The following is a 27488-nucleotide window of genomic DNA, read 5'->3' as shown; positions in this document are numbered from 1 at the left end:
GGTCATTTACCGGTGCATTTCCTCTTGGTTTACTGTGTGGCACGAACAGCGTATTTCTACTTTATTTGGCAATGGTCAAAGATATTTCATGTTGTACAATACTTGCTTACATTTTTTTAAACCATTATGCATCTGATAAGCCACCAAAACTCATGGATCTCATCATTTTAACGGTGCCTGAAACCACATGTCGACCCACGACACCGGTCCAACTCGGGACTTTCACCCAGGAAACCGCTGTCTGTGTCCCATGTGAAACTAAAAGTCAACGTAGACTTATTTTAATTTACGTCCGTAACTTAAGTAACATGACAAAAGCCAAACCATGTTGTTTTTACTAAACCAATGCAAGTAGTGTTGTTGTGTTTTTGTTTTGCAATGCGTCAAAGGATCAGCACATCCGGGATACCATACATTGATGCAAGACTACGCAATATTACCAGTGTTTTTTGCACATTCAGCTGGAATTATGCTTCTTAACGCATCATGCAGACCTGCACATCAAACAAGCTGATTGGTTGAACCAACTCTGGAGACAGGTTCAAAGCAGAAAGACAAAAAGGTGAAGTTTGTACAAGTGGCCACAGTCCCTGTGACGTCACCCATTGGTTTGTGGACGACAGATTGGAAGCCTCGAGTTTGACATTTTGACATTTTGTAGAAGCCACGCTATGTCGTCTATTTTACGAAATGAACATCATGCTGTATTGAAGAAGACTTGAAACTAGAGATTGAGACCATAAACTCATGTTTACAATGTTTACTGAGGGAATAAATGAAGTGAGATTTAGGGTCATTTTCTCATAGACTCATAGAACCAGACTCTTTTTATCAACCTGCTGGCCATTGGAAAGAGCACAAGTTTAAGGCACTTCCGTATTGGCTTCCCTTTTTAAAACCGGAGTCTGCCGCCTGTGTTGTCACGTTATAATTTCCTGCTCTCAATTTTCTTGATGACATGCCATACTCACAGATGCACATTGACACACGCTCACAGGGCGTAGACCACTGCCAGCAGAGCAGGCGGGCAGCAGCAGATTAAAGACAGTGAAGGGCCTGATGGACGATACAATACACTACATGCATCACATTCTTAATACTGTGCTGCCACTTACGCGCACGATATTCTGTCCATATATCGTCGGATATGGTTTATAGCATGTAATAACAGTAATAGGTTCCTTATGCGGAGATCCTCAGCAGAGTAACTTGGTCTGGTCTGGTCTGAAGGGCTGTGGAGCAATGTGAGCATGTCAGAGAAATGCTCTGTCCCCCAGAGAGTGTTAGGAGAAGTTTGGTGGTGTCCCAGAATAACTCTCATCCACTGATGCTGTGGGTTAATCCCACAGCTGTGGACTTCCTCTGCTAATAATGAATGAATGAATGAATGAATGAATGAATGAATGAATTTTATTTATATAGCGCTTTTCAAAGACAGTACTATCACAAAGTGCTTAACAGAGCAGACATTTAAAAGCATAAAAAACACAATGTGACCCTAGGGTCAATAAATTATCTACACAGAGTGAATAAAAAATGTTAAAGAATAAAATAAAAATTAAATAAAAATTAAATAAAAATGTAAAACATATTTTAAGAGCAGGTCTAGGACATGGGTTTACTTTTACACAAACGCCAGCCTAAACAGGTGTATATAACACAGATGTAAGTTCATATCGGATGAGTAATTCATGGTAATGCAATAAGAAGGGATCTCCTGTTTTGTTCCTACTTTATGTTCAATGTCGTGATGATGCTGAACAATGGTGCTAATGTTAGTGTCCTGTGCACACTTTGACACTCTGCGTCATTTAAAATCATTTCCTATTTCCTGTAATGTTTGAAATTGCTTTCATGTTTTCATGTATGCTGCTGAAACAGTGGGTTATAGGATCATTCTGCTTTATTATAACTTGGATCTTATTTTCATAGTTTTCACCATCGTTTATATCAGTTGGTAATAATACAATATAGAACATAAACACAATTACAGATGTACAGTTAGGCCAATAAATGAGTCAGTAAACTGCGATGGATGTTTCCAAGAGATAGATTCAGTAATAGTAAGTGTGTTTAATGACGTCTTAACACAAGCAACCATGAAAGAAACATGGCAAAATAAAATAATGCAAAATTGATAAAGTTTTTAATTCAATTAGGAGGTAACTAATTTAGAATATGCAAACAAGACCTAAGAAAGCATTCAAGGGCATTCAAGGAGCTTCAAACTTTTTTAATATTTGATGCTATGGATGCATTTAATTTCATACTGAAAAGGTATTTCGGCTTGATAGCCAGCCCGAATGATGAGGGCAGAATAAGGATACAGAGTATGTGTCAGAAGACAAACTGTGCATGTGGACATTTGACCCGCACAGTTGTGTTGTCTGATTAGCTTAGCTCTTGTGGTTGAAAACAGATCACCTGATGACTCCGACTCAACATTCCCTCTCTCTCTCTCTCTCTCTCTCTCTCTCTCTCTCTCTCTCTCTCTCTCTCTCTCTCTCTCTCTCTCTCTCTGCAGAGCTGCAGAGGGAGGGCAGCATCGAGACCCTCAGTAACAGCTCGGGCTCCACCAGCGGCAGCATCCCACGCAACTTCGAGGGCTACCGCTCCCCCCTGCCCACCAACGAGAGCCAGCCGCTCAGCCTCTTCCCGACCAACTTCCCCTAGACTCCCACCTCTCCTCCAGGAAGAACCAGCACCGCCCGGCCCACCCGCCTGCCTCCCCCATATCTGTCCACACAGCATCGCACTGACACACAGCAAAACAAATCATGCCACGGATTTGTTTTTCACTGAAGTGTGTTCTGTGTTGTTACTTTCTCATGCAGCTGCTCACACATGCGTGTGCTCCCAGCTACATACAGCATTAGTATTGTATTTCTTTTATGAAGCTGCCAATGCTTCTGTAGTTTGTACAGATTTCCAATAATTCTAACTCATTAACTCATTAAACAATTTAGTGTTCAAATTGCATTCATATCTGGGTGAAAACACTGAGAAAAATGTGAAAAAAGTTAATTTCCTTTAAGCTTAACAGTTGGTTTAAGTGTTGCCGGGCAGTTCACCAAATCTAAAGTTCAGATAAAATGTAGTTTCATCACAGAGTATTTTGATACAGCGGTCAGGGAGGAACTTCCTTTATTTCAATATCAGATTTTCAATCACCGGCCAGTATCAGCCCAGCACCTCTATCTCTGCTCTCTAACCTTGCTGCTCTGGTAAATCAGAAGCCAGTTGACACAGACGTTGTTGGAGGCCAGCCGCCCTCTCCTCTCTGCAGCTGATGTTTCCTCAGCCCGGGCCGCCGTCATTCTTTGTGTGTGTTTGAAGTTTTACGGTGTGCCTATTGTCTGAATGAGCCATGAGACCAAGGTTCATTCCAGTCAGTGACGTGTAGCAGCTCCGCTTCCCTCCGTGTGTGTGTTGCTGCTCTCTTGGCCTCTCCCTAAATGTTTTTGATTCAATTTGTCCCTCTCATGCCTTTGATTATCATATAATTACATTTGACAAAAGATGCAGTAATGAGATGACACTATCACTGCGTTGCTGAAGTCATTTAGATGTTTACCGTGTAATTGAGACATTTCTGACATCATTTCGATATTTTTCCCAACTCGGCCGTTCCAGATAGTACATTTTCATTGAGTGGAGTAATAGAGGCCGTCGTGCTGTATTTTCTTCATTAGCAAGTTTTGACCAAAATCTTTTTCTCGCTAGTTATAGATAAATAAATAAATGCATTATACTTAAATGTACTAGCTTTGCCTCAAGCAAAGAAGATTGACTTTCATAATCAGAAATTCCTTTGTTCAACACACTTCGCCTGTTAGTTTGTCCAAAGCAAAATGTTTGTCTTGGTAAAAAGTGAAATGCACTATTTACAGAGACACATTACAAAGAATTGTCAATGATAAAAATAATAATGTACAATCGCTCATGTGTGTTGTTGGACTGGCTGCAGGCCCCGATGGCCTGTTGTTGCTCTTTCACTGAATGAGGGTATGCATCTACGCGGTTTAATTCAGAGCAAATGCTTGTTGTTGACAGTACGATTTCATTTGTAAAATACTTACTTGACTTTTCCCAGCAGTCATGCAAGAAAATAAAACCATAATAGAACACAAGGAAATGTAACTGTCTGTCTTTTTTCTCACTCTGATTGCTCCTAATTGTGCCGTTCAGATTTCAACCACGGCGGTGACCATCAGCACAAAGTACCACTGGTAATTAGTACCATATTTTTTAACAGGCAGTAAAGTGCTGTTAAAGGGACTTTTTCTGATCGGCTCTGGCTCTTTGTTCTGAGAAACGAGAGGCCATGTTTGTTTCTCTGCTAATCAGCACAAAACTTCAAATCCCAAAACTCAGATAAGAATTTTAAAAGAAGAAGCAAATTAAATGAAATTAGCATTGAATTATTTCTTGTACGCTTTATTTCATCTCATCGATGTGTTCATAAACTACTGGCCATGACATGAAAAAGAGGTCCTTGCAGCTATATGGAACATCTGCAAGCTTGAAGAGATGACCAACAAACGTTTGCAGACAAAAATGTAATCATTTACAGTGTAAGTAAAACAACAGAATGCATGCAAAGTGAACCATTACAAAATGTTTTTATTGAAGATGTATTTATGAATAAAGTAGAAATGGGCTCAAGCTGTTTCTCTGTTACTCCATCCTGAGGAAAGCTCGGCATTATGCAACAAGAGACAAACTGCAGCTTTTTATGGGAAACTTTTTATTTAATTCAAACACTTTCTAACAAACACTTTACAATGTTTTATCACCAGGGTAACTTTTTAAACTTTGAAGAAAACATGATGAATAACAATATGGTCATTGACAAGGATAATGCACTAAAATCCTGAAAACTGATATGCATAAGGTCAGTTCAAAATGAATTTGTAACAAGACATTGTAATGATTCTGGGCACATTAAGCTATATACTCATTTCAAGAAGAAATTTAAAAATAGTGAGCTTTGACATGTAACAGTGTAATGCAGCAGTCATTCAGAAAGATGTGTCCTTTGCAAAACAGTAAATCCCTCCTCGTTGATTCAAGTTGCTCTGGATAAGAGAATCATTGAAGTTGCTCTGGATAAGAAAATCATTGAAGTTGCTCTGGATAAGAGAATCATTGAAGTTGCTCTGGATAAGAGAAGCATTGAAGTTGCTCTGGATAAGAGAATCATTGAAGTTGCTCTGGATAAGAGAAGCATTCAAGTTGCTCTGTATAAGAGAAGCATTCAAGTTGCTCTGGATAAGAGAATCATTGAAGTTGCTCTGGATAAGAGAATCATTCAAGTTGCTCTGGATAAGAGAATCATTCAAGTTGCTCTGGATAAGAGAATCATTCAAGTTGCTCTGGATAAGAGAATCATTCAAGTTGCTCTGGATAAGAGAATCATTCAAGTTGCTCTGGATGAGAGAATCAGCTCCCTGAAATGTAAATGGCGTGACCTTTGAAGTCCCCATGTTATATTCAACATTCTGCTTAGAGATGTGCGGTGGAACCCACTGATGTTGAGTCCCAACTTGTGAACTTTGAACACGAAAGCAAAGTGAACGCGTATCAATCATCGATGGCTAATCGAGTACAAAACAGTACTAGATAGTCACACTGATTCTCCTGAGCTAGCATGGGGTCACTACAAAGCATTAGCTTGGTTAGCATGAGCATTTAACTGGGAACATCTGATTGGAACAAAGCATGCTAACACGTATTGCAAACACTGGCTAGCAGTTTAGCATACACAATGTTGAATGATAGCAGGCTCCGTTCACATTTACTTTGCTAAAAGACGACGGACTCCATGTTAACAGTTTCTAAATTATCATTGACAATCGTTCATTTCAAGTGTAGCCTAGTTGGAGCAAATTTACCATCATCCGTCTTTTCCCATTTAAAGACTTTACGAGATAAAGTAACTCTCCAGACCTCCTGCTAGCTACTTCTCTTGAAAGCAACAGAAATGTCTCCCTGTGCTTCTGGACCTGAGGGAATAATCTTATCTGCTGTTTTTTAAAGCCAACAGTTGATGTTGATGCATATAACTGTGCTGCTTGCTAACCATATCCAAACTGTGGCCTCCATTCACAACATGACCAATATGTCCTGTCTGCTGAGACCAGCAGTGCAAATACATCCAAATGCAAATTAGCAGGAACATCGCTTGTAGCAGTTATTTTTGTTTCTTTCAGCAAATTATATTTGGTTATGACATGGTTATGACTGGGCTGTAATAAATAAATACAATTTTGAAAAACAAACTTTGTTTCATATGTCCCTGCTTCCAACATGTCACTTTAGATTTGTTTGAAACGTTAACCATAAAAATCATGCATGTGGCCAGTAATCACAAATCATGTAATTAAAACATATTCTAAATATGATTTAATTTTTACAATCCAGAATAGGGCGTAATTTACTATATACTTGAGGATTTATTGTATGTATTTTAGTGAATTGCGCAACTCTGGAAAATCTGTTGATGGTATAGGAGCAGGCATTATCTAATCGGTCTCTAGGAAATTGTGTTGTGAAGTCCACTTCTGCAAAGAGGATTTAGAAATTGGGATGTAAAATATCGATTGGAATTCAAATTTAATCTAAATTTGATTTATATAGCCCAATATAAAAAATTGTACAACATGCAACATCGGATATGGAAAAACTTTCCAAAGAAACCTTCAACTACCTTTTGATGGATGCTAAAATGTAGATTTAAATCTATTATATATGATGTTCCTCTTATATGTGCAAATGACTACAAATTCATTTTGGAGATATTTGTGTAATTGAGCAGCCCATAATTGTTTTATCATTGTCATTTTCAAAGTCAAAGTCACTTCGGTTGCCAAAATTACGAAAATAAAGATCAAGACAGACAAAAATGGCTTCTTTTGCAGCTCAACCGCAACAGGCACTTTGAGTCGTTCTCTGCCACCCATTCACTGTGGGACGTACCTGAGACGATTCCTGCATGTTTTACCTTCACCGTCTTCACATTAAATCCTGAAACAACTCAGTCGGCCCTGTGATGGAGAAACTGAAACACGGTGCTCCAGGTCTTTGTTTGGTTAGCATGGCCTGGACCGCGAACACATTTGATCAAAAAAGTATTAATACATGTGGTGAATTGTAAACACATGTTGTCCACTCAAGTTCATTTTGAGTGCTATAAATAATATTACATTTTTCTGAGGAACCTGAGAGAAATAAATTATTTAGAATAATTGCTGTCTAATTGAGAGAGACACATGATTTTGATGATGAGTTGATGATCTCATGTTAAAGGTGATCAGCTGCTGCAGAAAACGTATACATTGACACAAGGACCAAGGCCATTTCTAGATCCATGTCATGGATCCTAAACCTGCAACCAGACTGCATCTAGATCAACGTATAACTGTCAAGGAAGAGTTCAATCATTGAACTGTCATTCAATTACAAACATGGTTCCTTTACAGACTTTACTCACATCAGGTTCATTTCATTATTTGCCTTTTTTCTCACCTCCTGTAGTCTCCTCCAGGAGGTCTGTAAACCACAGAGACAGCTTTGTTCCCACTACAACTCACCATCAGTGTGTCAGGACCTGTACAGTGTAAAATGTCCAAGACAATGCCGGAGATGTGCTCGCTGATCTGCGCTCAGCCGGCTGCTGTCAGGTTGGAAGGAGAAGAGATTTGAATCAGGAACATGAGCAGGATATTTTCTGGATGAGCTTCAGTTTCATCCACCATATTTACCCTTAAAGAAACACATGAATCAGTTTCCATTCTCTGACTCCATTCATCTATTCAACTCACTTGACTGACTGCGACGGAGTTATATGACATGATGACACATTTGCAGATGCTCATGTCGTGTTCAGAAATAATTAGATTATAATCGTCAATGTTTCAGTCACTTTTAATGGCAATTTAATTTGAAACGTGTCAAAACATTCACTTTTGAAAGCAATTTCAGTTCTCAGCGTTTAGAATTACAAATGTTGTGAAACATGGTGACAATAATCAAACACTAAAATATGACGTATGAAATTGAAACTGAGACGTTACCTCATGTGTATTTAGCCTTGATGAGAGGTTGTGTTTAGATTGTGTCTGACATTGTAGCAGCTTTCTGATTGTCCGTGTTGTGTGACAGCAGAGAGCCTCTCCCTCCGGCCTGCAGGTATCCTTCCTGCCCCTCCGCTGCGCTCCTGCTTCAACGTTCCCAGCGCTGCAGCTTCTAATTCAATTTCTCCACACTGTCAACACTTCTGCAAACACAGGAGATTATTTTGCTGTTTTAAAAAAAGTGCCTCAACGAAAATGGAGGAGTAAAAAAAAGAATGTCCGCGGATGATATAAGCCGATGCTTTTAATATTATTTTAATATTATTTCATGCCTAGGAATACGTTGAGAGCTTCTCCTGAAATAAACACAAACATACAAGTTTTACAAGTGTAATCCCTCGCTTTCATTTGAAGGCGCGAACGAACCAAATGCACAGAATGCCGATCCTTTTTACCGCTCGGTTTGATCAAATACTTTTAATCTGTTTTTTAAATTAAAGGGTTTTTGCGAATCAGTAATAATATCCCTCAAATAAATGTATTTACTGAGAGGTGGTGGAATACAAAACATTCTATTTTCTTAATCTAAACATTTAAATCTCTTTTAAAAGAAAGTCGACTGTGCAGAGGCCTTTTTGTTTTAGAAGAAATATGTTTTTTGTCTCTTTATCATGTTTCGGGGACCCACAACATTTAAAAAAGGCAGTTTCCAGTCATGACTGCATGTTTGCGGAACAGGTATTTTAACAAGATGACTCAATGGGATCGATTTGTTTTGATTTTATCTAAATGTGCGGCACCTACAGAAAAAAAAGAAAATACTCTAATGCTTCTATTGGTGCTTTCAGAGGAGCTCGTGGCACTTTCTGCTCAAAGGCACAACGGGAAAGTCACCTCCAGCAACCAGCAACTGACAACAGATGTTTCTATTAATGCTGCAGGGAATATTTGAGGGAGTAATGACAGAACGTAATGTCTTTGTGATTTATTTGGTGGCACGCATCACATCCACTGATCGCGTTTGGCACCTATTATCGCTGGAGATATACGCGTGCGCAGATTTCGGCCGAGCGCCATGCACGTATTCACCTGTGGCCGTGCAGATTTTGCTTCCATTCTGATTTACCCCGAGTCTCCTTAGCACAATAACCTATAAGGCACAATTTCACTATAATTAAAAATATAATGGTAAAATAATTAGAGAGTGTATTAAAGCACTGCATTGTAAAGAGTTGAAGAGTAAATCAAATCAAAGCTTTCTTTCTGGAACTAAACCTGATCAGTCAACTCTGTGTGAGTGTCTATAACATCACGTGTTGGCTGCTGTAACGCCTGTGGATGTGACATCTCTGTCACTCCTCTCTGGCTCCCCTGGGTCACTATAGCGCCCCCACCTGGCTTCTACCTGTCAGTCACACACAGCCCCCATAACACTGTGGCTGCAGGCCGCAGCTCAGAACTAGACTGTCAGAATATGAGGTTAAAATAAGCTCAGGGGCTGGAAGGTAGCTGGATATGAGTGGTTGTAGTTCATGATTGAGTTTGTCATGAAGTCATGTCCAGTAAAAACATGTTTGTTTTATGGAAGAGCTGGGATGCATCAGGTAATACGTTTGTCCCGAAAGGCTTAGTTTTCATTGTATTGTTCCAAATAATATGATATTGTGTGTGTGTGTGTGTGTGTGTGTGGGTGTGTGTGTGCGTGTGTGTGTGTGTGTGTGTGTGTGTGTGTGTGTGTGTGTGTGTGTGTGTGTGTGTGTGTGGTTGAGGAAACACTGCTTTACAAGTGAGAAATGATATGTGTCATTTAGCAGAGTGAACCAGAGGAGCTGCAGGCGGAAGTGGAGGAGATGAAGGAGAGGAGGAAGAGGAGGAGGGCTGGTACGATGAAGATGAGAGAGGAGAAGGAGAAGAAGAAGAAGAAGAAAAAGAAGACGAAATGAGGAGGAGGAGAGGGCCGCTGGTCGCCGGGTTTCCATGTGACAAGGGGAAATATGAGGGACTTTGACAGGTCTTAAACGGTCTGGCGCCAAGGCCTCAGTCTAGCCGCTAAATATAGCCGGAGAGATGATGCAGGAAGATGGGAGGAGAAGATGGAGAGATAAAATGAAGAAAGGAACAATGTCGGAGGGAGGAAGAAAATAACAATACTCGATTATAGACGAATATGGCGCAAAACTGCTCCGTTATGTTGTAATTAGAGCGTCTTTGGCCTTTATCGTTGACACATGGGCCAAATCACCGGGACGGAAGACGTTTTACGCACATTTTCACATCTGCTGCACTGCATTGTATTGAGCGGACGGATCAAGGACACAGAAAAGCTTGAGTCAACTTCCTACTGTGTGGAAAGAGCCATGCAAGCATTGCATTCACTTGAAATAGGCCCACAGCCCCAGATAGCAGGGAGACCGACAGGTTGCATCAAATATATCAAACTGAAGCCTCTAACCTTTTGACACATTTCTGGTTTTGTCAAAATCATAAATTATGTAAACGTGGGACAACATTTGGGATCAACGTTTAATAATATGCGCCTGTTATTATGTTCCTCCACATTCTGCGCATTTTGTACAATTCACGATGATTGTTTCACATGCCCATCTGACACGCAGGACACACACACGCATTCCCAAAGAACAAGTCTGAGGAACAAATTCACTGTCTGCTTTAATTAATCCCCAACACAGAGAATGTGATAATCTGTCGGCACAGCGCCCCTATGTAGATCGAGCAGCAGCTTGGAGCACTCCTCCCTTGACTTAATGACTTTTAAATCGTGCGTAATGGAGATTTCTGTACCGTTGACGGAACAGAACAAATAAATGGTGACCAATTTGCGAAAGCATTGTTGATACAATTATCCAGTTGAGTATTCCGGCAGAAAACCCGTTATCCACCTCCATATGTTGCTGATCTTTTTTTTCTTTTCCAAAGCTCAGTTGAGCTTCCACACAACGACAAACTGCGCCGCTCCCACGGCACTACGTCTCTTCTGTCATTGCATACATCTGAAGGTGCAGCATCCAAACAAGTCAGCTGTCCGGCCAAATTATAGCAGTTATTATGGCATTTATTTCCAACTGTTAGAATACACATATTTTTCACATTGCCAGTGGACACTGACTCCGCTGTGTGGAATAGTTGGTGCTCCGGGGGCTTGTGTCTGATCTGATGGGCTTGTAGAAACCGTTTGGGTTTCAGCTTTTTAGCATTCGGGTATAGAGCTGCTGCTGTCAGGCCTGCTGACCTTTTAAGCGGGCCGTATTAATCGGATGGAAACCGAGCAACAAGTGTGTAACATAGCGGAGATGTGCAAACACTGCATGCTGCTAAATCACATAACACGATGTATCTGACGCACACGTGCAGGCCGCTGAAGCTTCCTGGAGTTGCATTGTTGTCTTCGCATTAACAGTTTTGTTTAGCACATTTTATCTTCATGTGATTGTCGGATGAATAGTGTGTAGTAATAATGAATATAATATTCACAACATATCTAAGCGTCGTCTCGGCGGAAGCCGCCGAGACGATAAGTTCCAAGGGTTCATAGGAAATCCGCAGTTGTCTGTGGCAGTCTCGTTCAGAGGGATGCTCACTTTTTGTTCCAGTTTTGGTCGAAGTGACGCCTGTGCCCCGCAACACGGAGCAGCTGTTTCTCCAAAAATATATATTTTTTAAATTCACATCTGACACCGAGCCATGACCGAGGCAGAAAAGTGGAGCGGAGCCGCAGTGAGGCTGCTGAGGGGGGCCGGAGGGGCTCGCGCATGCACGACTTCAGGGTAAATATAAAGAGACAAGAGATTGTTCTTATTGTGGCGCATCAGCCGACTGGCGCCGAGCGGCTCTTTAACAAACTGAGTCCAAGTTAATCAAGAGCTGCGGCGCTGGATTTCCTCTAAAGGAGCTCAGCAGAGCGGAGTGCAGGGAGGCGGGTGGGGGCCCCCGTGGCCCCCGTGGCTCCCGGAGTCTCGCACTGTCCTTGGTTTGACAAAATACAACCTGTCCGAGATTACACGCTGCCACGGCCTGCTCTCAGCTCTGAGACTGAGCACTAAATCATCTCATTGCTGGCGATTGTTTCGACACAAAAAAAAAATCCCCACGACGTCCAACAACAGCGTAACATTAGTGATAATAACGGACACTGACAAAAACATTGAACCTTATTTAAAAAATAAAAATCCAACAATGCCAGAGTCTCCAAATAATGTAACTTTATTTGCATCTAAACAAGGAAGAGTTTGTATCGAAGTGAGCACTCACCGCTTTTCCTTCTCTCTGATATTTCTCTTAAAATTCACTCATTATCGTTCATCTGGTTTCCTCTTTTCCTCCGCGCAGCATCTGGGTTTGTCTTTTCCAGCCTCGTCTCTTTTATTGCGCCGCCGCCGCTGCGACCGTCGCTGCCTTCCCGTCAGCTCGATCAGGACGAACGCACAGATAAATGTCTCTCGCCCGCGGAAGCCGGGCTGTATGAGGCTGAAGTCAGTGTACACGCAGCTAACACGGATAGCCTGGGCTAGTGTGAGGCAAATCCAGCCTATAAGCGTCAAAACAGCCGATAACACGGAATAAGTGCAAGGCTGTTATTATAGAGAGCGATCGAGAGAGCAGCGGCTCTTTGGAATAAATCTCTCCGGAATGCAGAACATGAGCTGCGAGTCGTGGATTGAGCCTACTGTAGTGAGTTGTTCTAAAAGACAGTGGTAAACGTGGAGGACTGGAGCTGTTCCTCTGTATTGAGGTGAGTATTTCAACAGTGACTCTGTGGATGGGCTGGTTTCTCCGGAGGCGACGTTGTAAAAACGCAAGCCGAGAGAGACGATGCCTCCACCGGCCAAGAACTGAGGGCTGACCCGGTGTTTGGCTTGGAAATGGGGGTGGGATTTCCCGATCTTTCCTGTCATTGGTTAATATTTTATTCTGTTGACATGTTTTCATACTGCTAATGCTTCCGACACCTTCTTGTTCCCCTCCCTCCTCTCCTAGAATCTGACCGGAGCTGTCAGAACCACGCCTATAGGGGCCCACAATTGGTCCAGAAAGCGTAAAATCAGCAATCAAAGGGGCTTGGTTCATTAGTGTTGGGGATGGAGGCAGGAAGGACATGTGAGATAGTCACAGATCTGCAGTGAACGGGGCCACATCTCTCCAGTCAGTGTGGGATGACTGAAGCAGAGGAACAGCTTATTTCTCTGAGAGGCACACAGCGCAGCCGGGCTCTCTCTTCACACACCGCTCCTACTGAGGGACTCGGCGGAGGAGCCGAAGGAACAAGCACATCAACAGCAACTCTCGGCTATTTTTTTCTTCAGCCTGATAACGCGCGGTGTGTTTGACAAAGCCCCGTGCTCGTCAGCACCGCTCCACAGAAATTAACTGCTCGCGAAGCGCGGACCTACTCTGGCTCTGGGTTGGGGGGAATTACCACTAAAATATCCATTATTTCACTTCGGTTTTTGTGGATGCACCGATGAGAGATCCAGTTTTCACAGGGACTGCAATGGCTTATCACCCTTTCCACGCACACCGGCCGACCGACTTCCCCATGTCCGCCTTTCTAGCGGCCGCCCAGCCTTCCTTCTTCCCTGCGCTCAGCCTGCCTCCCGGGGCGCTCACCAAGCCCATTTCGGACCACGGCCTGGCCGGGGCGGCGGAGGTTGTGCTCCACCCGGCCCTAAGCCACCACCAGGCGGTTCATCTCCGCAGCATGAAGAGCCTGGAGCCCGAGGAGGAAGTGGACGACGACCCCAAAGTAACACTGGAAGCCAAGGATCTTTGGGACCAATTCCATAAAGTCGGGACGGAGATGGTTATTACCAAGTCCGGAAGGTAAGACTTCATATGGCTATACCGAGACTACATTATTTCCTTCTTTTTTTGTAATAGGCAGTTTATCTTTACTAATGAGTCAAGAATGAGTCAAGCTGAAAAAAGTAATTTATTCACGTTGTTAAATGGTGCGTGTGTCAGGCCTTTATATTCGGTTTTTAATTCCCAACCAATTATTATCCTGTTCAACAATTAATACAAATATGATAAAAAGCAATAGAAGATACTGCAAGAACATGCCATGTTTACCTCGCATTACACACTGAATATATTGTTTTAAATGGAGTTCCAGCCCCATAACTGCATGTTTATATTTAGGATTTAAACTGGCTTCATTTTTTTAATTAGTGAATTATTTAAAACTATATTTATAAATATTTACAATATATTTCAAGGCTGATCAAAGGACGTATTTGGGATATTTTGGGGGAAATGTGTCATGGGATTTCGTCAGGTTTTATCTCCCAAACTGCATTGTGTTGAGACAGCAGCGCTTCTGGATTTCATAAACAGGCTGTCGCTTCAAAAAGCGGGGACGTGAAGTGATGTGGTCACAAATATACTGCTCAGATTTGTAGTGTGGGCTTTGGACAACACGCACATGCATACACACAGGCGGACAGACAGGCAGAGACCCCCTCCCCTCACACACACACACACACACACTATAGTTTTGCTGGGGAATAATAAATACAATAGTTCCTCTTGTCGGAGAGGCGTGTTGACTCCCTGTGTGTTTTTCCTCTGCAGGAGGATGTTCCCTCCGTTCAAAGTGCGAATAAACGGACTCGATAAAAAGGCTAAATACATCCTGCTGATGGACATCGTGGCGGCGGACGACTGCCGCTACAAGTTCCACAACTCCCGCTGGATGGTGGCGGGCAAGGCCGACCCGGAGATGCCCAAGCGGATGTATATCCACCCGGACAGCCCGGCCACCGGCGAGCAGTGGATGGCGAAGCCTGTTGCTTTCCATAAACTCAAGTTGACCAACAACATTTCAGACAAACACGGATTTGTAAGTAGTGGGAGTTTTTTTTCTCGCCTGAACAGAGACATTTTTTGTGCATGAGGTGTTTGCTGTTTGAACAGACAGGGTGTTTTTAGGTGTTTTTAAAATCAGATTAAATTTGTATGAAGCATATGGGGAAAGTGGGTCGTTGCAGCAGCGCAATAATAGCAAGACACGGCCAGGGGGAAAGGAAATACATAAAAGCATGTGCTGAATGCAAATGAAAACTACTGCAGGGAAATTGTGAAGGAAAATGAATAAAAGTGCGCGGAGCTTTTCTACGAAATATAGAATCAGAACGTTACACAAATAATATCAGAGAATAGACTGCGTTTAAAGATGAGTCAGCCCACATTTATGTTGTTGGACGCCTTTACGTCCAAAGCTGTTGCCAGTTTGTCACCACTTGAGTTCCCTCTGCCGCTGACATACTCAGAGCTTATGTTTCGTTGCAGCTCTCCAGATTCGGGATCGTATCAGCCTGCGTTTCTCCCCTGCATGTAGTCATGGGCCGTCTCTCTGCAGCTGCTCGTGGCCTCAACCACGGCTGCATTGTGCCCTGGCCCTTTGTGTTTTTCATTTTAATCCGGCATGTATTTGTAATAAAAAATAAAAACACCAGTACATTTAAACTGAGTGTTTGCCAGGCTGGGGTCACAGATAAATGACGTGAAATGAGCGTGAATGTACAGTATAGTGTACAGTATAGTATGGTATGGTATAGTAGGCTATGTAATGCCATAGATACTATTAGGTTGTTGTTGTGTGTTTTATCCTAAATATGACCCCATAGTTTACCACGTATTACACGTTATTTTACCGGGTTACCCCCAGTATAGTATCCCCCCCCCCCCCCCAAAAAGGAGCGACAGGAGCAAATTACAAATGTCTGAGAAACGCCTTCCGACTGGCAGAGTGCAGCTTCCGACTGGAAACAAATTCAGCATTTACATGTCAGTCTACTCTAAATCATTTGCAATCGCTTGAAGGCAGGAGTTCTAATCACGAGTAATGGTCTTGTTTGCACGTGCAGCCTATATGCGCATTATACGTGATCTTTAAGGTGTAAGGTTCGTATGGTATCTCAATATGCTTATCTTTATCTGGAATTAACACGGTATTGCATTTGAATGCTGCTCTGTGTCTGCTTTTCTTTATGAGTGGGGGGGATGATTTAAAAAATATGTTTTACCTTAAAACGCATGTTTATTCTATAGTGCCCTGTGTGTAAAAAAAAAATAAAGAAAGTGGCTTTACTGTTTGTGGTCAATCTGAAACCAAAGAGAGAGAAAGGTGGAGCTTCTGTTCCGATAAACGGGATCAAATCACTTTGTTTTGTGCCGTAATTCTGAACCATCATGTCGGCACGTGTGGCCTGCTCAGGATTGTCCCTTAGCCCGCACTAATTACAGACACGTCTGCTCCCTCAGTAATTATAACGCATCGGTAACAATGCGCTGAATGATCCGCGGTGTTCTGTGTGGAGTTTGAATGGAGAGAAACACATCGAGGAGGCATACAATACACCCATATTCACGTCAACGCTGTGTCTTTTGGTGTGTGTTGGTCCAGACCATCCTGAACTCTATGCACAAGTACCAGCCCCGGTTCCACATAGTGCGGGCCAACGACATCCTGAAGCTCCCCTACAGCACCTTCAGGACCTACGTCTTCCCGGAGACCGAATTCGTGGCGGTGACGGCCTACCAGAACGACAAGGTGAGTCACTGTTCACACTCAACCGACTGCCTCTAATATGGCTGCTGTACTTTGCATAATAATTGTCCTACATGCGTCCCCTCCCCCCACCGCCAACCCCCGAAGACTTAATCTGATTTTCTAGGTCGCCTAATTTCCCTGCAGAGGACTCCCATGGCCCACTTGATTTCGTTATTTATTTATTTCGCCTGGACTCGTGGGTGTAGCAGATATGTCTGTCAATGTATTGTACCTGCTATTAATGGGCTATACATTGGCCATTACCCTGAGCTGAAGTATATCAATTAGGCGATTAAATGTGGAGAGTGTATTGTGTTTGTAATGCAGCAGCAAACATGGCAGACATGCGCTCTCTCTTTATTTTCATTTTCGCATTTTCAAAGAATGACAATAGCACCTTCCATTTTGGGGGATTTAATACAGCCATACTGTTCGAGCATTTAAAAACCCAGCACATTTTAATTGAGGTTTGAATATGTGTAGCCCATATTAGACGGTATTATTAGCCTCTTTTGTTGACTCGTTATCCTCCTCCATGAAGCTAATTGGAGCTTGTGTGTGTGTGTGGGGGTGGGGGGGTCTTGTACAAGTTTATGGCAAAGACTCATCATCGATTCGAGGGCAGTTAAAAGGCTGGTCACCGCGCAGTCACAGTGGAGAAGACACTCGCTGCTCAAACTGCAAACGCCTAAAGCGTCTCGTTCAAGAGCCACGGGGCCTTCAGGAGCGAAGACGCTCCCGCAAGAGCCGTACCACGCGCCACTATTTTGAGCCACACCGGCCGCTTCCACATCAGGACATATCGCAGTGATCCTAACCGCATTATTAATTATTGATATAATAGTCATCTGTTCACGTGTTGTTCCCCCTGCCTCTTTTTCTGGGGGAACGGAGGCTTGTGTGGCCCCATAGAGGAATATTTCGTGGCAGAATTTCTCTCCAGGGGCCTATGAGAATAACACCCCATCATTACGCTTTTATTAATAATGCAAATCCGAGGCCTGCCGTGGCTACTGTCCAACACGCTGCTTTCTAACACGTTGCTGTCCCACATATGGGCAGCGAGGACACCGTGCTCTCACAGGACTGTTGTAATTCTGGTTCCATTCCTCCAACATCTATTCTCACTCTGTATTTTTGACAGATAACGCAGCTGAAGATTGACAACAACCCTTTTGCCAAAGGATTTAGAGACACGGGGAACGGGAGGAGAGAGAAAAGGTAACTGCCGCAACACCTGTTCATGTGTGTGTGTGTGTGTGTGTGTGTGTGTGTGTGTGTGTGTGTGTGTGTGTGTGTGTGTGTGTGTGTGTGTGTGTGTGTGTGCCCAAGGTCATGGTGGCACAGCTCCCAAACCACCATTCATGAGTATTATTATTATCGTTGTTAATTGACAGGAAACAGCTGACCATGCCATCGCTGCGGATGTTTGAGGACCAGTGCAAGGTGGACCGGGATGGCGCGGACTCGGACGACTCATCCAGTGAGCCTCCGACCAGCAGGGACGCCGTCCACTCCCCGCTGGGAGCCGATACCAGCCCGCTGAGGTTCAGCAGGTCCAGTCGAGGTGAGCCACGTTGTTGTTGTTTCCTTCGGCCCGTATATGAGCCGGTATTTCAACGATGGTTAAAGCCTTTAACGGCTGTGATGTGTTTTTGTAATCACCTAAAACAACTACGAATTTTAATTCAGTAGCATAATTTAAATGTTGTTAAAATGGCTAAAATACGTCTGTAACCTGGTGGAAGAAATTAATCTGTAACGTGAGGAAAATAAATAATTGGGGTGCAGAAAAATACGTTTTTTAATTTTCTGTGCGGGAATGTGTTATTGCGTGAGTTTAGACGCATTCACGTCCACCCATAACAATGGGATACCTCAAAGAAATGTTTATTTGGAACCTGTTTGAATATTTAAAAACTCTCACCACTAGACACCTGTCAACCAATTGAGTACAGGCCAAATAAGATCACCCATTGTACCTGCTTTATTTCATGAAATTCCAATAAACAGGACTTGTTTTATTTACAATAATTGTATGAAGCATGGCAGCTAAATGAGAAGAGTTAATGTAAACAGTCAAATGTATTTAAACTTTGACAAAAATGTGCTAAATCATATTTCGATTGAAATGTTGTAATTGAGATCATACAATGTGTGAAACGCTTACGGTGACGAGGAAGAAAAGGAGGGATAGTAGGTGGTCTCTTTAAACGACATTTGACTTCCAATTATTCTAAAAGTAAATGTTGTCTGGTTTTGGTTTTTATTTGGTCCCAACCTATTGTTTTTCCCCTTAATATATCCAAAGAATTTATTTGACAATACTGGCTAAAGTATTTGTTAATGGGCCATGCTTTTAATTCAAATGTCTTGATGTGTGCACACTCAAACGCTTTACACAATTAATACAAAGGCCATTTTATGTTGCTCTGAAAAACTAAATTTACATTTGGTCTGATATGTGCAGGCTGGCTTATATTGCAACATAAATATCAGTAGAACGACAACACAAGCTGGGGATGGCTCGACGCTCTGCTTACACCTCTCTTTTTTCCCAATGTGATTCCTGTATTTTAGATGAGAAAACGTGCACTGACAGCGAGCAGGAGCTGGAGCAGCACGACGAGCGCTGCACTGGCTCCAACAGCCCGGGACCTGAACCTGTGTCCCCCTACAGCTCCAGGTGTGAGGAGCGCATGAGGGACAGGCCTATAACAGAAAAGAAGGATGACTCCTTATTCAGTATAAGGAACCTTGAGAAGGACAAAGCGGCGAGCAGGCACAGGAAGGACACCAAGGACGTGTTGACAAAGGACTTGGAGGCCGGAGGCATTAGTGCCACTAAGGAGACCTTCTCCCCTCTCATGGTTCAGACCGAGAGCCCCTCACACTTCAGCCCAGCCCACTTACAAAGTCTGGCTCTGTCTGGCCTGCACAGTCAGCAGTTCTTTAACCCTCTGGGCGCCGGATCACCACTGTTGTTTCACCCCGGGCAGTTTGCCATGGCCCCTGGAGCCTTTTCTGCTATGGGCATGGGGCATCTATTGGCCTCTGTATCTGCAAGTGGTTTGGAAAATGGCCTCTCCACTCAGGGCACGGGAGGAAGCCCCAACCCCTTCCCCTTCCATCTGTCTCAGCACATGCTCGCCTCTCAGGTAAGGAAGGGCCTCCATTCACAACATTATTTAGTTCGTCTGTACACTTGCAGGACTGAGCTGATGTCAGCACGACAGGAAAGTTGGAGCTTTGGGTTGAGAGTGTAGACGGTGCAATCAGAGCCGTCTTATATTTAGTACTGAATGCATGATCAGAGATGCAACATGTCATGTATTTGCTGCATGCAAGCAAGTGGGACTTTTTGAACGTATTAGCACACACATTTAATGATAAAAACAGTCATCAAACTATTGCCTTGAACATGTTCAGCTTCTGTGGAGTAAACTATTTGTAAAAAGATTTTTACTCCCAAAATAAACATTTGTTGCTTTTACTTTCATAATTTACAAAATCTGTTTTTTAAAAATCTGAAGAAATTGACCAGTTTGGTTGCTGTTTGTGTGTTGGAAGAAATGTATCAGTGCTTTGATTATTTGACAGCTTGACTGGAAATAGTGATGTGTAACTGTAACTCATGGTCTTTCCTCTTGCATATTCCAGGGCATCCCCATGCCTCCGTTTGGCGGTCTGTTCCCATATCCCTACACCTACATGGCGGCGGCTGCTGCTGCGGCCTCGGCCTCAGCCCTCCCAGCCACCAGCACCTCTAACCCCCTCTCCAGGAACCCCTTCCTGAACGCGTCACGTCCCCGGCTCCGCTTCAACCCCTACCAGCTCCCAGTGTCGCTGCCTCAGAGCCTGCTCACTGGCCTGCAGGGCAGCCTGAATCCAGGCTCCGAATCCTCCAAACCGGGCAGCAGGGACACCAGCCCAGCACCGGAGCACCACAGCAACCATAAGACAGGAGGGTCAAGTGGGAGGGTTGCATCTCCCAAAACCTCTATGAAGGACTCAGTGAATGAGCTGCAAAGCATTCAGAGGCTGGTCAGCGGCCTGGAGAGCCAGCGGGAGCCCTCCCCGAGTGCAGACTCTCCCAAGTGATGAGAACTCTCCGTTTGGGACGAAGACTTGGCTTGAATACCAGAGGACTATAAGTGCATTTGTCCTGTACAGCACATTAGAGAGACTGGGATGAGGTTTGACTGATATAGGTCCAGTGAAGGCCGATAACTGGTATTTTTTGGAACAAAAATGTTGCCCATATAATTCAATTTAATCTTTTTAAATCCACAAGTATTAAGGGTCTCCTCTGGAGCTTACCTATTAGAGAGGGTGAAAAGCCTGTAAGACAACATTTTGTCGATCATCACACACTTTCCCCTGAATCCCATGTTTTGGGGTTAGCGGCTCTTGAAGGCAGGCTCACCCATGTAGAAACTCTGGGGCACATTCCTGCATTAAAAACACTATTATACAAAACAATGAAATATATAAACAACACATTTTAGACAATGAAATACTAAAATAATGATAAAACAAAAATGAGGGTCAGGATCGGCCCCATCTATCGGTCCAACCTGCTTGAGAGCCTGCCCCTCCGTAGACAGCGGAGAGCGGCGTGTTGAGTTTGGTGAACTTGAAGCATTTGAGCTTCCGGGCCTGGTTTCGACAGGCAGGTCTCAAGCTGCATCCAAAAACATTTTTTCCAGGCCTGATTATTTCAAAAGGCACGGAAGGTGAACGCTCTGCGAGAGGAAGAAATAACCGCTTCTCATTTCATGCCAGAAAAAAAATTCTGAACTATTTATGTAATTAAAGATAAAACAAATTCTGTAAATAAAGCTAAGATCCAAGAATATGCAATTGGTATTAATTTATTCAAGGCTGTATATTAGCGTGTATATATTTCGAATTTAACTTGTTACTTTTTTTCTCCTCCTCTTCCCCATTTTACATGAACGTATACTGTACATGAAAGCTATTTAGCGCTTGTTGGTTTGAAAAACAGTTTATGAAGCATTGCTGATTTTTAGGTGACGTGTGTGCCATGTTTTAGTCTGCATCCACCGACAAAGACAGAGGAAAGAGCTCCACATGGATTCAAAAACACCTCAGGTTATTTCACTCCAGCCAGGAGACATTCAAAGCAATTCCTCCTACGGGCGCATCATTCATATCTATTCAAAAATATATTTAAAGAAGAAAGTATCTTGTTTATGCTGGTTGTCCGGGTTTTTTTTTTTTGATTGTCTCACAATTTCAATAAAAAATCGTTGTGCTGAAAGCTTGGAGGCGTATCCTTATTATTATTGTTGTTATTGTTGTTTATTGTTAATTATATTGATACAATTGTATTATTGGTCTCCTCTTATTAGAGCCGAACAGCTGTACAAATTTTAAAAAGCGTTTTTTTAAATAAGTCGTTGGACACACACACACACACACAGTGCACACGCACACGTGGGACAGGAGTGCCCCCTGTCGATCATATGTTTTACATGAAAAAGTGCATGTGTATATTTTAATTTCATAAGGACATGTTATTGGGTTTAATCTGTGTCATTAAATACATTTTAAATCAGATGATGCAATTAATTGATTACTTTTCAGGTGACATTTGTTGCTATTCACTTTGCATAAAACCTACAGCTGTGAATGTAAATTAAATCTTTTTGTACCGGCTTTAATTGACCAATAGAGTTAAAGAGACAACTTTTCTTCTTGACACTATTTGTGACAGTTATTTTACGAGTTGCTTAGCAGTATACAGGACCAGCAATAGGCCTATGTCATTTTGTATTTATTATATGTCTGTCTCTTGCATGCTTCGCCGTTCACGTCTATTTAGAGCAGGTCTTCAGTCACCGTCAATCAGCATTTCCTTTAGTATTGTGTGGCCGTCTGTATTTTTAGAAAGAGTCGAGTAATGTAAGTATTTATAGGAAGAGCTTTCTCTGCTGCGCTCACACATCCTCTGAAGCCTGAGAGCAACTTTAACCGTTCCCTCACTGAGCAGGGAGCTCATCAGGACATGTGTTTTGGCCTGTACATTTTGGAAATACATGTAATATTGTGGGGTTTTAATGCGAATATGTAATGATTTCACGTGTTTTTATCGAATATCACTAGACCGTCAGATTTTTGTCATTTGTTTTGTGTGTGTTCCTTTTCAGACGTGGCGTTCAAAGCATTGCTCGTCAGTGTTTGGTACCAAAGTCAAATTGTGAACCATCGTGTGTGTGTGTGTGTGTGTGTGTGTGTGTGTGTGTGTGTGTGTGTGTGTGTGTGTGTGTGTGTGTGTGTGTGTAGAGAGGGAGAGAGAGAGAGAGAGAGAGAGAGAGAGAGAGAGAGAGAGAGAGAGAGAGCTGCGTGTGACTGCGTATGTGTGTGTCTCGGTTTAAAGGGTTAAGCAGGGGGAGTTTAGGGCAGCAGACATCCTTTTGTCCGGGACCCGGCGCCTGTCGCCTGCCTGCCGGCCACAGCTTCCTAATTAGAGAGCCCCCCTCCTCCTCCTCCTCCTCCTCCTCCTCCTCCTCCTCCTCCCCCTGCTTTTTCATTTTCTTTTCTTTCTGCAGCGATAATCACAAAACTCTCATTCTATTACGGGGGCCATTGTTGCCCCTCTGTTGTCTTCAATTAACAGAGAGAGCGACTCGACCTCGCACTCTGAGAGAAAAAAGTATTTGTCCAAATCAATCAGTCAATGAGTGATCAATAGGCTCCTGTGGAGACCCTGTGGATCATAACTAATGACTGGTGACGGAGTGGGGTAAAAAGGCCAAGATTATTCACAACTTTTTAAAATAATCAGGCCTGTTGTTATTTAAGCCAACAGGAGCTTAAATAACAACAACTGTTTGTCTGTGATCATTTCAACACAGACAGCACCTTTCCTCACTTTTACTGAAAGCTCAACATCATCCCAAACGGCTGGCCTTCTCTTCTCTTCTTATCTGACTGCAGAAGATAGTTCAGAGTCTGGTAGCCTTGCATTAGTCAGCACGCCCCACATAACAGCTACACAAATCTTCGAATGCCTTTTCATCTGTTCTCCTCTTACAAATTGTGTATAATCTCTGGGGGCTTTCACCTGTTGCTGGGATCAAGTTAGTGCTGTGATATCTGCCCTCCATCTCAAAGTATCAAAATATATATTTGTTATAAAACCAGATCCTATAGAGAGGTCTTCAAAATTCACAGTTGTCATAGGCAGAAATTTCACACAGACACCTTTTTCTAAATAAGGTGTGTTTCTAAGGTAATGTTGGAATTGTTCAGGTCATCAAAGACAAGGGGGTGCAGGAAAGCATGTGTGCAAAGTCAGGTATTTATTATGAATTTGTAACAAAGTATGCAAAAATGAATTTTAATAGATTTCAAAAAGTTATCTCCTCTTACAATACACGACACACTCTATGCTACACTGTAATATATGCTGTTACCACTTTTAAAGACTTTGCACAGATTTTTTAAATTCTTTTTAGTTTTAGAAACATATAATATAAGAAACCAGAGAAATATATAACAGATATCTAATACTTTTTCCTATTTTTGCTCCTGCTCCTTTTGTAATAATAGATGTATAACCTCAACACTGTTATCTACATCTCTTTTTTATGACAAACTGGGCTATGAGGCTATATCACAATGTCATATGAATATATAAATAATAGTATTACCATAAATACAAATGAAAAACAAAAATGGAAATCTCATGTATATATATATACATATATATGTGTGTGTGTGTGTGTGTGTGTGTGTGTGTGTGTGTGTGTGAAAGTAAAGTGAAAGTAAAGTGAAAGTAAATTGACAGATATGTGTGCAATGTAATATAGTTTAAATTATTGAGAACGCAATTATGCACTGTGTCAAATGAATGAAGAGAGGGTAAGTGTCCAAGGATGAGCGAGGGCTGACGTGAATGGGATTTGGAAGTGAGACTATATGAACAAATGGAGATATGGTGGAGGAAACACAAAGAGAGGTAATATTTGAATTAACAAAAGAATAGATTAATTAATGGTTTCTTCTTTTTCTTTTCTTTTTCTTTATCGTATAACATTTTTACAGAATAAGGTACATTAGATCCTGTTCTACATACTATGATAGGTGGCAGTATGTCCCAAAATTGCAATCCGCCAAAAAAAGCAAAAGAGAAGATTTGACCCAATGCATCCTGGGATACGTCTTGCCCTCAGTAGCCTTTAGTTAAGGACTACTGACAACAATAACCAATCATCGAAGAAGGGCTGTCATCGGCCAAAGAAATTGTTAGTTGACTATACAAATGTGTCAATGAGTTGATTCTCCAGGCAGATCTAGCACAAAAAAGCATCACTAAAAATCTTGCTTTTTACCAGAGATGTGTTTATAATTCTCTTGGAAATAATTAATTTAGCATGAAAAAAGCATATAAACAATGAATTGAAGAAATGTTAGTCGACTAAGATCAAAACAACTGATTAGTCGACTTATCAAAAGAAGGCAGTCATTGTTGGATACATTCGTTTTATAAAGTCTTTAAAAACACTTTTATTCGATGCTGGATTACAAAGCTTCTGAAACACACATGTATGCATTAAGCCCTCATTGTAAAACCTTGATGGAGTGGAGGCAATGTGGGTTTCTAGACACAGCGTTTCAATGTTTCAGAGCAGCGTGTCCACACAATGGTTCGTATATCTTACCAGAAAGTCACTCCTTGTGTTTTGTGCGTTGTTGGACAAAAGTCCAGCAACACGTGTCAATTTCCGCTCTTTACATGCATACAATCTTAAGTTGTGTGACAAATACAATACTTTGGTTGTACTATATCTATTAATGTTAATTTCTCGTTTCACACGCGGGGAACAGTGATCTCCATGGTAACAGATCGTTTTTTGTTAGACCCTCGCATCTCCCAACCGCCCTGTGTGGGTGCAATAGGATTACATCCAATTACAATTCATGGAATTCGTGCAAATTACAGAATGCTATTTTATTCTCCTCCTTCGGTTGTACTGTATGGCGAGCCACCACAGTCTAGGTAATTAATGGGGGAAATTGTGATTACTGAAATAATTCTGAACAATTTACACAAGAACATGCAATGTTGGTAGACCTAAATAATAAGAAGGGTACCCAGGCTGTGCCAGCTGTGAGCAAATTATGCAAATGTGAGGAGTCTGAGTGTGTGTAAATGCCAAAGACCTGAAAACAAACGAACAAAAACCACAGCCACTCCTCTCCAATAAGATCTTCTACCTCTTGTGGGACAACATTGTGACTGACGATTAATCATAATTGTGGGTAGATGCTGGATCCCAGTGCCACAGCAATTGGTTTACTTTGCGTTTCCTAAAAACATAAATTCAGACAAGCTTAATTGACTTATACATTGGTCTCTAGTGATTGGTTTGCATTGGTTTGCAAAAATTTATTGAAATTAGTTTCAATCGATAAGAATACAATTCATGTTCTTATCATTTGAATTGTGTGTTTATATTAAGGAAAGGAACACTATGAATTACTATGACAAAGTAAAAGGATAGCATTTAGAACTTTTCATAGTTTACACTGACTTCTGAGGGTTGAAATGATTCTTTGGATGGATCCTTGTAGACCAGCTGCTATGATCAAACAACAAAGGGATCTGTATCTGCCAATATGGATCATCAATGATCTGCAATTAGTGTCAGCGGCAAAACACGTGATCAAGGATCTCTAAAAGTTATATTTGCTCCCTTTTTTCTTTGGTGCTGATCCGATCCAAGATCCGATCCACTACTCCGATCCGAGATACGATCCACTACTCCGATCCGAGATACGATCTATTACTCCGATCCGAGATACGATCCACTACTCCGATCCGAGATATGATCTATTACTCCGATCCGAGATACAATCCACTACTCCGATCCACTACTCCGATCCGAGACACGATCCACTACTCCGATCCACTACTCTGATCCGAGATACGATCCACTACTCCGATCCGAGATACGATCCACTACTCTGATCCACTACTCTGATCCGATTTTACACAATCTACTACTCTGATCCGAGATCCGATCCACTACTCTGATCCGAGATCCCATCCACTACTCCGATCCACTACTCCGATCCACTACTCCGATTCACTACTCTGATCCGTGATACAATCCACTACTCTGATCCGAGATCCGATCCACTACTCCGATCCGAGATATGATCTATTACTCCGATCTGAGATATGATCCACTACTCCGATCCACTACTCCGATCCGAGACACGATCCACTACTCCGATCCGAGACACGATCCACTACTCCGATCCACTACTCTGATCCGAGATACGATCCACTACTCCGATCCGAGATACGATCCACTACGAGATACGATCCACTACTCTGATCCACTACTCTGATCCGATTTTACACAATCTACTACTCTGATCCGAGATCCGATCCACTACTCTGATCCGAGATCCCATCCACTACTCCGATCCACTACTCCGATCCACTACTCCGATTCACTACTCTGATCCGTGATACAATCCACTACTCTGATCCGAGATCCGATCCACTACTCCGATCCGAGATCCGATCCACTACTCCGATCCGAGATATGATCTATTACGCCGATCCGAGATACGATCCACTACTCCAATCCACTACTCCGATCCGAGACACGATCCACTACTCCGATCCGAGATACGATCCACTACTCCGATCCACTACTCTGATCCGATTTTACACAATCCACTACTCTGATCCGAGATACGATCCACTACTCCGATCCGAGATACGATCCACTCCGTGATACAATCCACTACTCTGATCCGAGATCCGATCCACTACTCCGATCCGAGATATGATCTATTAT

The 27488-nt window shown here is 42.4% G+C and overlaps 3 protein-coding genes across 3 annotated transcripts in view; 2 read left to right on the top strand and 1 right to left on the bottom strand.

Moving 5' to 3' along the window:
* The window catches only part of bcas3 (BCAS3 microtubule associated cell migration factor), a 374328-nt gene extending 370240 nt beyond the window's left edge, over positions 1 to 4088 (top strand). Inside the window, exon 23 of the mRNA XM_079271901.1 lies at positions 2525 to 4088. Within this exon, the coding sequence (XP_079128027.1) occupies positions 2525 to 2673 (149 nt within the window). The 3' untranslated portion in view covers positions 2674 to 4088. The remainder of the gene's footprint in view (positions 1 to 2524) is intronic.
* The window catches only part of mrps23 (mitochondrial ribosomal protein S23), a 244791-nt gene that overhangs the window by 82374 nt on the left and 134929 nt on the right, over positions 1 to 27488 (bottom strand). The gene's annotated exons all lie outside the window — the stretch shown is intronic.
* tbx2b (T-box transcription factor 2b) lies at positions 13213 to 21890 on the top strand. Its single transcript, XM_079272180.1, has 7 exons — positions 13213 to 13913; positions 14664 to 14931; positions 16498 to 16644; positions 17789 to 17865; positions 18042 to 18211; positions 19225 to 19802; positions 20305 to 21890. Exons 1-7 carry the CDS (start codon positions 13555 to 13557, stop codon positions 20743 to 20745), a joined length of 2040 nt encoding a protein of 679 aa, XP_079128306.1. The 5' UTR covers positions 13213 to 13554; the 3' UTR covers positions 20746 to 21890.

This window comes from Melanostigma gelatinosum, assembly GCF_949748355.1.
Source record: "Melanostigma gelatinosum genome assembly, chromosome: 7".
NCBI lineage: Eukaryota > Metazoa > Chordata > Actinopteri > Perciformes > Zoarcidae > Melanostigma > Melanostigma gelatinosum.
Note: the sequence above shows the minus strand (reverse complement) of the source record. Positions and strands in the feature narration are given on the sequence as shown.

Coding starts and splice junctions, on each gene's coding strand:
- tbx2b (XM_079272180.1), top strand. CDS start 13,555: ATGAGAGATCCAGTTTTCACAGGGACTGCAATGGCTTATCACCCTTTC. Junction 17,866..18,041: donor AACGGGAGGAGAGAGAAAAG/GTAACTGCCGCA, acceptor GTTAATTGACAG/GAAACAGCTGACCATGCCAT. Junction 19,803..20,304: donor AGCACATGCTCGCCTCTCAG/GTAAGGAAGGGC, acceptor TGCATATTCCAG/GGCATCCCCATGCCTCCGTT.